An 11370-nucleotide genomic window follows, 5' to 3' on the forward strand; every position below is an offset into this window, starting at 1 on the left:
CTTCCCACACCTCCACCTCAGCTAAGCAGGATGGGGCTAGAAATACTGTTTTACAATTGTAGAAGGTGAAACTATAGCTCAGCCCCATGAGATCTGGTCTCTGGGGATCTACAGGATTCTATCTTGTCCCCTGCATTATTCAGCAACTACATGGAACTGTTCCATAGGGGTTTTGGTCTACTGTTGCAGCATTGCCCTAAATTGTGTGTTCCTGCTTGTTGGCCGAATACATGTTTTTAACAAATTATGATTGTTTTAAGCCTTCGTGTTAAACACACAAAAGTTGAGGTGGAGTAGGCACCCTCAGAGATACTCCAGGTTAGACCGATATGAGCAGCCCCTCCCTTTAAACCAGAAGCGGAGTACCTCAGGCCTGGAGAAATAATGTGGCCTCCAGGCTTCTCTGGCTAGCACTCCAGGCTTCTCTGCACCCTCCCCAAGTGCTTTCACCCAGATGGATTGTGCCCTTGAACTGTAGTAACGCTTCTTTCTTGTCTGGACAGAGGATGAAGGTGTGTGTGTGTGTGTGTGTGACTAGAAACCTCTGACTTTTGTATGGCTGGAATATAGCCTGCTGTACAAAGACCAGATTACTTTGCCCACTTTTGCTTCTGACCCCATCCACTACATAGATGCAGCTGGCAGATGGATGCAGCTGCCTATGCAAAAATAGGGCCTTTGGGCTGAAAAATGTCCCTACCTCTGGCATATCCAGGCATAATGCCTGAAGAGAGCTACAGAAAGTAGTAACATATACACACAAGCCCCTGAGATCATCATGTGGGGGCCTTCTTCATGTCCCCTCCCCCACAAGAGGTCCAGAGGGAGGCAACAGGAGAATGGGCTTTTTCTGCAGTGGCTTGTGAAATGCTCTCCCCAGGGAGGTTCAGGTGGCACCTTCATTATTCATCTTTAAGTGCCAGGCAAAAATGTTCAACCAGGCCTTTGGCTGATTAACATCCAATACCCTTTTTAAAATGTGTTTGGAGGGGCGAGGGAGGTTTGTGTTTTTTGTTCTCATTTTTATCATGTATTTTGTGTTTTTATCATGTATTTTATGTTGTGAACCACCAAGATCTACAGATAAAGGTCGGTATAAACATATAATAAATAAATAAAAGTAAATCAAATGGGTATAAGAACGGCACATGGTAGTTTTAAATTCTACCATACCTACCTTTCATTTTTCCATAGAAGCTGGCTACTTAAGTAATCATCAGGTTTTCCACTAATTTATACCAAGCAAAAGAAAAGCGGAATAAAAAGCAGCAACAGAAGTATCAATTATCCGACTGCATCTCTGCTCATTTAGTTTTAACCAAAACATGTGGAGAGATTGCTTCCACTTAACATGATAGCATTTCTGGCACTAAGCCTGAATACAAACACAATAGCTTTATCACCTACCAATTTGCTTGCCATTGTTAGGTAATTGGACAGTATGGTAAGAGACAGCAACTGATGACTGATTTATGAGGCTGGTTTCACACATGCAAGTTATTGATATATGACACCAAACATCTGCACTCAGGTGTACAAATGCAAGCCACTTCAGTTAAAAAATGGTAACATTATTGCTGCTTCAATGCAGGGGTGCCAACTTAAATAAAATATTGTGGGAGCCCATGTAAGCCCCACCCCACCCCACATAATTGATCGCATGATTCTGCACACATAAACACCATTTGAGTGGCAATGCTCATCAACTTTGGGGGTACCAGCCCCCTCAAATATTTTATTGTGGAGGGCAAAGCCCCCTTGGCCCTAGGAGCTGGCTCCTATGCTTCAATGGAACATGAGTCTTCTAAAGATTATGACAATCGTTTTAAAAATAACTTTTTTATAATCAAGGATCAGAGAAATAATAAATGATACAAATAAATAGACCAAGTCTTCTCATGTCATTTGTTGCTATGAGCTGTGTTAATCCTCTCATGAAGATAAGATGGAAGGGGAAGCCCCAACAATATTTAATTCCTGCTACTTGCACTTTAATTGTACAAGCACATAGATGGGGGGGGCGTGTTTGTTTCAAAACCCAGATCACCATAACAGGGCTGTTTTTATATGTTATGGATATTAGGATCCTCAGTTTGTTCCACATTTCCTCCTTCCCCCAATAGGCAAAGCAGACAATTATATTATTGGGGCTGAGGGGAAAAGATCCCTCCCTCAGTTCGGGTCCAAGTACTCTGTATGCCCATTCAAAATCATCAGCAGAGATTATCAGGTCTGGAAGCAGTGATTTAAGCCATGAGGCAATAAATTGCACAGGAACATTCTATTCCACTCCCTCCAAAAAAAGAAAAGAAAACGTAAATTATTTCTCCTATTTTGATTTTATGCATCTTCAAACTTGTTGTGTATATCTAAATTTTCTTTTTTGTAATTTTTGCTCTTTTTGTCATAGATAACTGTAGCTGTAGTTGTATGTTAAAGAGTCAAGCCTCATGTTTCATTGGAAGCATTAGTTTTTTTTTACCAAGCTCCTTTATGGATTCTTGTGCTACAAATACTTTTCTTAAGATATTGTTACCATTTTCTTTCTCCAACAAGAAAGGACCTTTTTTGAGAGCAGTGTCATCTAGGCTGTGGCCTAAATTAGTGGCCATGTTGAAGTGAGCCTTCTATTACCAGGCAGGAAGAACTGAGTGAAGTCTTTTATTTCCAACTTTTCTGAATCCTTTTGTGTTCCCATCTCCTTTCTTCAAGGTTTTGGGGTTGTTTATTTAGACATTAAGGGCTTTTGCTCCAAGCTGTTTTTCTGGGTGTTGGAGAAGAGCTTAGAATTTAAGTGGCCACCTTCTTTCCTTCGTGACCACCTTCTTTCCTTCATGACCTTCATGGCAATTAAATATTTTCACTAAATGAATAATACACAAGTGTGAGCAATAAGCTTTGAAGCCACTCCAACAGATGCAGCATTATGTGCCCAATCTGTTATCTATCCATCGAAGAAGTGATACATACAGTAATCTCTTCTAATAAGTCTGATAACAGATTTCCTGCTTCACTACAGTATTTGGAACAGTTATTCAAATTCAAGAGAATGGGCAGGTAAACAGAGCAGGAAAACTCAGGTAGTGACCAGAGCTTCATTTCCATGAACACAAATGAGAACAAATAGCTTCATCTCATTTCAGTGGCATTTATACTATTACGGACATCTAAAACACAAAACTTACTTCTAGTTCGGACTTGCTATCTCACATTCTGGAGTTTATATTTTGTCAATAATGTGGCAATGCTGTGTTTTAATTGTTATCACCTGTCCTGGGACCTTAGGGTGAAGGGTGGTAAATAAATAATCATAATAATGATATCAAGAATAATGCACGCCTTCAGCCTCTTATCAAAAGGTGAGTTCAGCTAGGTAAACATTTTTAAATAGAAAATGAGTTTCATGTCTATTTCCTCTTAAAAATGGCTTGGAACAAAATACAGTAATGCCTTTTATAGCTATTAGAAGAAAAGCCCAAGAGTGAGGTTTAGAGTATTAATGAAAAAGCTACTTCTCTGAACATCTGGGGGCATTTAACCTTCCTCTCTCTGCTCTCACCTGCCATTTTTTCCCTTCCTAATATAACTCGCCCTACGTAATGATAGTTGAGTTAATGTTTCTCAGCCTATTCTCCATATAGAATTACCTTCCCATGGTCCTTAAAGAACATGTATCCTCCCCTTGCAGATCATCCCACAACCCTTATTAGCCCCCATCATTTCCTCCCAAAGCACAGATCAAATTAACAACTTCTTCCATTCCTTGGCTCTCACCCAAAACATATTCTACATTGTGCCTTCTTAACTATTACACAAAATATGTTTTATTGCCTCACAAAGCCTGGGAAGTTCCCACGTTCAATTAAATGCAGGATCTCCCAGTTCTGTCACTGAGTCCTCTCCATGGTCATAAGGACAGCACAAACCCACTCCACATCCCCATATGCCATTACATCCAGGGAGAAAATGCTCTCTGAACAGTACTCAATTCAACAGCTCCACAATCCATCTTCAGAATACACACTCCAGCAGCTCAATGAGCTTCCTCAAGCATAGTATGCTCCAGGGCTCACCTGGGATGACTGTCATCCCTGCTCTTTTTAATATCTCACTTGGTGGTATGTTTTACAATTCTGACGGGCAGCAGCTTTCCAGAGTTTCACAGAGGGCTCCCTCCAAGCCCAACCTGCAGATGTGAGGGTGTAAGTTACCCAGAACCTTCGAGATGGCTGAGGTTTGGTTTCTACCCACCCCTGGTTTTTATTTTTTCAGAAAAGCTATCTTGGCTGCCAGTCCGAGACTCTTGAGACTTTTGGGAAAGTCTCACTAGCAACAACCAAAAGCAATATTAATGGGGGTTTTTAAGTGTAAAAAAACGGATGTGTCTGGAAGAAGAACCAAGCCATGCCCACTTCATCTTAAAGGAAAGTGAAACTCAAGCTCAAAATTCACAGAAATTTCACCTTCCCTGAAACTTATTGAAGAATAGCCCTTTACAGAGGGGACAAACGGCCTCGTGAAAACAGCAGAAAAGTTATGTTTACCATTAGTTTTAGCTGTTATATAGCAACTAATTAGTATGCATTCCTTGCTTGGGAAGTATATGCATTAAACCAAGAAAATTTAATTTAGATTGTTCTCTCATTGGGGGGCAGCTTTAAATTAATCTATCCTGGATAAGAATAGACATGACAGGTCAATAGTCAAGTAAAGCATATTAAAACACTGATTTAAATCCCATACTAAGTGCAGGATTCAATGCTAATTGCTAGTCAATGATTAACAGTCTCACTGTCTAGTCCACATTCAAAGAAAATGACACCTAACCAAATTAGCTAATATCCTAGATCAGGCTTCCTCAAACTCGGCCCTCCAGATGTTTTGAGACTACAATTCCCATCATCCCTGACCACTGGTCCTGCTAGCTAGGGTTCATGGGAGTTGTAGGCCAAAAACATCTGGAGGGCTGAAGTTGTGGAAGCCTGTCCTAGATGCACATTCAGACCCATCATATGAAACAGCTCTTACAGCAAGACATCGCTGCTGTGGAATGCAGATAGGTGGGTTACATATTAGAACAAAAAGATTAGGATGTCAGAAAGAAGACTAATTAAGACTTTCCCAAAAGGATGAACTGAATGTACAAAAAAGGGATTAAAAAGAAATATTCACCTCCATGATGAGAAGTGTTGCTGGTCTTATCAAATTGTTTTACTTCCCTCAAAATTGCTTGGATACTTCTCTGATAAAGAAACTTTAATAGTCACTCCAAACTTTAGGTAAAACTTAGTTCCCATGACTTAGTAACTACCACTGCATATGGAATTTATTAATGAGATCCAAATGTGCAGAGGCAAACCAGTGCTAATGAGAGGCAGATAATGATACCAACAAAACAGCTTGAGCAGGTGCAGACAATGTCATCAGGTCAACCCAGCCCCAAAGAGGAACTGGAAAGAGAGCACACCTGTGCATACCACCCACTCAATGCACCCCTCCCACCTCCAACATTCCTGTATGTCCACATAGGGAAGACACACCCAAAAATGGCCTTTACCCACAACATTTAAAACACATAGCCTGGAAATCAGTGGCTCAGCTGAGGGCTATCTTCAGCACTATAGGAAGATCAGGTGTGCAGTAATCCCATGATACTTTTTTCTCTTTTCAGCAACACTCCTTTTGCTTCTAAATTTCTCAAGTGTTTTGACTGAGCAGGAACCTCCAAAATTGCCACAAAATTTGACAGCAACTCTAATATTAAATACATTTAATGAAAGACCAAATGTTCATCAAATCAAGTACCTGTTTTACTAAGCTGTACTCCCTCCTAAAACAACCAAAGAAAATTCAAACCCTCTATCCCGGAAGGAGAAAAACCCAAGCTATTTTATAAGGCAACTGTTAATTAAATAAACCATTAACAAAAACTTGAACTAATAAATCATCAATCTGTTCCACAGCATATCTTCAAGCATCTAGGACCCAGAGCCGAGGCTTCTGTCCATAAATCAGCCTCTACGTTTATGTTTGTCCATGCCTCCTGCAGCTTCCTTTCAGGCTCTTGGTAAAACAAAGCTTCATTTTCTAGGGGTGGGGGAGGATAGCAGTACCCAAAACATGGGACCAGGCAGTGCGCACACTTTAGCAGGCCAATTCCAAATCATATGCCACATGTTACCTGCTTTTATTCTTGTACAGCAAGTCTTAAAGCCTATCAGTTTCCATTATAACAGTGGGACTAAACTGGCGCCAATCCAAAGAGTTTGGCTTTAACTGGGTTGTACGTTGGACTGCCATCAACTTGGAGTTTGCCTTCACAAGCTGAGAATTGTTTACAGGCCCACTGCATAAACAAAAATTGCAGTTTAAATCTCTTGGATCCATACATTATTCCGCAGAGTAGCCAGCTGCCTCTCATTACCAATTTCTATATAGAAATGGGGCCCATCCCCATCGCATTCGGATAAAATCCAAATGTGCAATATCACGTGAAAAGGAATTACACACACAAAGAAAGGGCAACTGGGATCAGAAGGGTACTTAAGAGAACTTATTTACAGGCTCACAAGGAGCCAGTTTATGCAGAACAGCTTTGCCACTGTACATCTCTAGAGAAGCTGATCTGAACTTGCTTTCTTGCATTCATTCCAATGAGACATAAGCATCTCCAACTTCTATGCCCTCCAGAGCAACTAACAAAGGCAGGTTATGTTAATGTTAACTACTATTGTGATCAGATAAATTAGTAAACAAGTAAATTAGTCCTCAAGAAAATGCACAAATGTATCACAACATAGCTCAAATGATGGACCTGGCAAGCTACTTACCTGGAAGCAGTTGTTGCTCATGTCCAGATAAATGGGCTACTGCAAGACTGAGATAACTGCAAGGAAACAGAGCTAGGAAAGAATACAGAGCTAGGAAATAATGCTTTAAACGCATTGTGTGAATGTGGTCTCTTTCACTGGGAGATAACTGTCAGAAGACTATGGAACCACATCAGCTACCCTAACTTCAAAAGTGGTCATGTTGTTTACATAAAGTTCACATTTCACACCTGAAAGGTAGATGGGGGAAATTGAAATATTATGCATTTTGGAGTTGACAGAGCTAAGATGTAAAAGATTGTCTGGCTCAGAAATCAGAACAGACGTGAAAACAATTGGTGCGTCTCATACAGAAATGGAAAAGGCAAAAGGGATCAAATGGAGGAATGTGTCTGTGTAGATGTTACAAATCATTTTACTATAAAGGAAGCACATGCAAGACAAAGTGCCTTTTGAAGATGAATGATTTCTTCAGGAGTACTTCAGGCAATGGCATTTCCCAGATAACAAATGAATAAAACAACAATTACAATTAAGTCCAAGGCTAATAGCAAGCAACTTTGGGCAGCCTCCAAGGTTTATGTATGAGTTATGGGGAATCCTGGAGACTTGATTTGGAAGGTACTTGGGGAGAATAAAAGCTCTGAAACCTGGGCAACAGCCTTGACAACCTCATCCAGCTGCTGAAAGCCTGTAATATTTGGGATGGTTTCCACAAGTGAACAGAAATAATTAGGAAGGCGTTTTAATGAGATCCAGATCATCAGGATTTGCAATCCCTGGTCAGAGGAAGGCAAGGTTGTACTTCCTACTTCAGGCACAGGAAACATGGCTCTTGTGGCGGGAGCTCCACTTCAAGGGTGCATTTCGCCAAGTCATTCCTGAGAAGTGTTTGGCTCAAATAAAATGACTCTCCATGCTTGCGCCATGAAACTATGCTGCCAAACTAGAGTCAGAACCACCCTCCTTAATATTATAATCACCTTGTACAGGGTTCTAAACTACGCAATATTCAGATGCTAACCTCTCCAGATGGCAATTCACACAATCTGTAAAAAAAAGATGATGATTGGCAGTTCAAGACACTGGTGTTAAGTTGCAAGTGAGTCCAGATGATAATAACAGCAGGCATATCACAGTAGTTTTTAGCCTGTTAATGAATACAGTTGATTATTTAACTATAAAAACAAATTCCGGCGTTAATAGTATCTATTCATCTACACTTGTACTGAAGACACTGGGAGCACTATTTTCTGAAGGAGAAGATTGAGAGCTTATCAGCACAGCACATACACTCTGGCCCCCACCCCCTGCGCCACAGAGATACAAAAGCAAATGTTTAAAAGCTGCAAAAAACAACAACAAACACCACCCCAAAACTTTCAAGATTCTAATCATGCCTTGACCAAGCTACACAGTTATGGAATGCTACGGTTCTGCAGGCAGGCAGCTTGACCTCAAGTTTGTGATACTGCTCATGGAAACCACCAGATTTTGGGGCACTGGGATGAGGGATAAAATGTTTGTTTTTTCCTTCTATTAAAGATGCAGCATTTAGCTGGTGTTAGTATCATCCACTCAAGAATATTTGCCCATTCGCTGAACTACTGTGAAATTCAGTGAGGGCACAGAATTTTTCATGTTCTCTTCCTATGTGTCAAAACAAAATCTTTTAGAAAGGTGAAGAAGCATCTGGTGACTGGGTGTAAGGAGGCAGCTTCTACATGCCTCAAAGGACGTTCCCTTCCTCAACTCTTAGAGGAGGTTATCGAGAAAGTTAGAAGAAGTTACTCAGCATAGATGCATCACTATGCAGATTTCCCAACCAACAGGGAAATCAGTGGCACCACCTAATTATGTGGGCAATGTGTTTGAGACACCAATACTTCAAAACAGAACGGAGTATCTAAACTGGATTTATAATTACAGAGTGCCAGGTGAATGGAATGTGCTCCCACAGACTTTAAGTCACAGGCATTACCAAGTCCATGAATGCCTTGACCCATAAACAGTAAATAAGGAACCAAGAATGAGCTACCAAATTAATCTGTAACATATCAGTGCTCCATGTGTTAATCTCCATCTGAATATTTAGACTCTGCATGATCTTAAATCCTGGAAACCATTCTTAATGCTTTTTCTGCATTGTACTAACAGGCCACAATAATCCTGGTGGTATTTCAATTTTAGTCAAAGTTCATTCACCAGCTGTTATTTGATTCATTCTCTTGCATGCAGTACATCTGTCCTGTAATATATGAAGTGTGATCCTAAACTCAACTCACTGAGTACAATGGGTCTTACTCCACAGTGAGCGTGCTAAGGACTTCAACCAAAAAGATGAACATTTAATCATTCAGATTCCTGTTTTGTCAATGAGGTGGACGTAGATTAATATTAATTTCTGGTGGCACTCTAAAAATAATTTCCCCTTGGTCATACAAGGCAACTAGAACCAACTTTTCCTCTGCTTGAAACATAACAAACTTGCTTTTTTGTTTTTGTTTAAACTACATTTTGTTTTCAGGTAAGAAAAACCCAAACATATGTAAAATATGCTTTTCATGTAAAGGCCATTTTTTAAGGTGTGGCCTTAAAACAGAACTATGATCTTTGGGAATCAATGGTGCATGCATACTTCCCAGTAAATGCAAAAATGTATTTTTTCACTTCTTAATATGGAACTGTGCTTTAGGCTGTAGGAGAGTATGCAGCAAATCAGATTAATTCTGTACAGGTTTAGGCTGCAGCCTTATACACCTGGGAATGTCCCATTATACTGAATGGGACTTACTCCTGAGTAGACGTGTGTACGATTGTATTAAGCTGAACAGATCTTTTCACCCAGTGCTGGCCTGCAAACTATTTAAATACTAATGCTACAGTTCTTTACACACTAACCTAGGAGTAAATCCAACTTAACTCAAGGGGACTTACTTCTGAGTAGACATGGAAAGGGTTACACTACAAATCAGTTTTGAAAGTGCGTAAATTTCTATTTAATTTGACATACGTGGGGTGAAATGGTTCTTTCAGATCAGGTGGGGTAAAAATGAAAAGTTTGAAGAGAAGAGGCAAAGGCCACAGCATTAAAATAAGGCTATTCTTAAATAATATGTATGGCGTAAGTGATACAGTATTCATTCCTGTAGAACAAAAGGTGCCTCAGTTTTAGAGAAAAGATATCCAAGATGTGTATTACATTCAAGAAAGAGACTTTAAGACTACCTACTTCCAAAATAACGGTCTTACATTGCCCGCACCCCACTATCACCCCCTCTGTCCCAGCAAGAAAAACTCCGCATACCAGTGACTAGACAGATGGGAAGTAGTAGTCTGAAGATCAATCCACACACCACTTCTGTTGCCATCGCTGGGAGATGGGACCACTTCGAGTCTTGGCGAAACAAAGGAGACCAGGATCACTTGCAATGTCACCAGGCGCCAGCTCCTGTCTTTGAGGTCCACCCTTGTCCGGGGCTGGAGCAAACGAGCATTCTCTCGGCGTGACCTGCAGGCTTCTTCTCAAGAGCCCTTCGACATCTCCGGAGCAGCCCGTCCACAAAGCAACAAAAAGCCCAACAACTCCGCAGCGCGGCTAGCAAGATCCGCTTCTTAAGGCTTCTAGCTCAAGGCGCACCGTTTCTCTTGCAGAGGAAAGTCTTCCGTTTGTTCACTTGAGAACCATTTTGCTCCAGCCCTCACCGGGGCGGGCGTGGGGAGGGGGGTTATCGCCTTGAGCGCTGCCTTAGATTAGCTCAAACGGAGCCGTCTCTGTCGCGCATGGCTGCGCCTGTCCCGGATCCCTCACAGTTCACGCGCGAGATTCCCAGACATAACAAGAGCCGCCCCGTCGGGGACCAGCCGAACTTCGGGCGCTGCGAGCGAGGCGCCACCAAACTGTCCCGAGCGTCTAGGCAGGGGGCATCGCGGGGGCGTCGGAAGCTGCCCGGCGGCCAGCTCTCCCTTGCGCGCGCGCTCGGTCTCAGGCGAGAAAAGCGCGTCTTCCCAGCCGCGAAGCTCCGTCCAGCCGCCGCAGCCCGGGGCTTTGCCTACATATCTCCACCTCAATGAAACTTGGCGTGACCCAGCCCCCTCGGCGGGGCGGGGCGGGGCGGGCCAGACGGGGCGGGATGGAGCGACCCCGAACCAATCGCGGAAAAGACGGCGAGGGAGGCCGGAGTTTCAGGCGGCTGAGGAGGCGGCAAGCCCGCCTTCTCCAGCAGCTCCGCCTTCGCCCAGAGGCTCGCAGGAGATTCCCTGGCGAGACTAATCACGAGCCAGGTGTTGTCCGGAGAGAGCGGCTTGCTCCCGGTCAGGAGAGCGGGCGTTTTGTCTCCTCGTCGTCGCCCGCGCATTCCTCCGCAAAGAGACAGAGCCCGCGAATTGCGCGCGCTTTCTCTCCTCGTGGAGTGTAGCTGGCGCCCTGCCGCCTTGCCGAGGGAGCTTCGGCCTCTGCCCGCGCTTCCGTCCTCGCAGCTGGAGAGGGCAGGTGCGCAAGGGGCCAGGCGGCAGCCGCTCCTGTAGGACACGGCCGGCT

The 11370-nt window shown here is 42.7% G+C and overlaps 1 protein-coding gene across 7 annotated transcripts in view; it reads right to left on the reverse strand.

The window, feature by feature from the left end:
• PIEZO2 (piezo type mechanosensitive ion channel component 2) overlaps positions 1 to 10539 on the reverse strand; it is a 195823-nt gene extending 185284 nt beyond the window's left edge. For 6 of the 7 annotated variants that reach the window (XM_081873521.1, XM_081873520.1, XM_081873518.1 and 3 more), the window contains exon 1: positions 10138 to 10538. In XM_081873521.1, coding sequence (XP_081729647.1) covers positions 10138 to 10201 — 64 coding nt within the window. In that variant the 5' untranslated portion in view covers positions 10202 to 10538. Of the gene's footprint in view, positions 1 to 10137 lie in introns of all 7 variants that reach the window. The other variant, XM_081873517.1, reaches the window with a different exon arrangement.
• Positions 10540 to 11370: the final 831 nt, after the last annotated feature.

Source organism: Podarcis erhardii (genome assembly GCF_964252035.2).
Source record: "Podarcis erhardii genome assembly, chromosome: 8".
NCBI classification, from domain to species: Eukaryota; Metazoa; Chordata; class Lepidosauria; order Squamata; family Lacertidae; genus Podarcis; species Podarcis erhardii.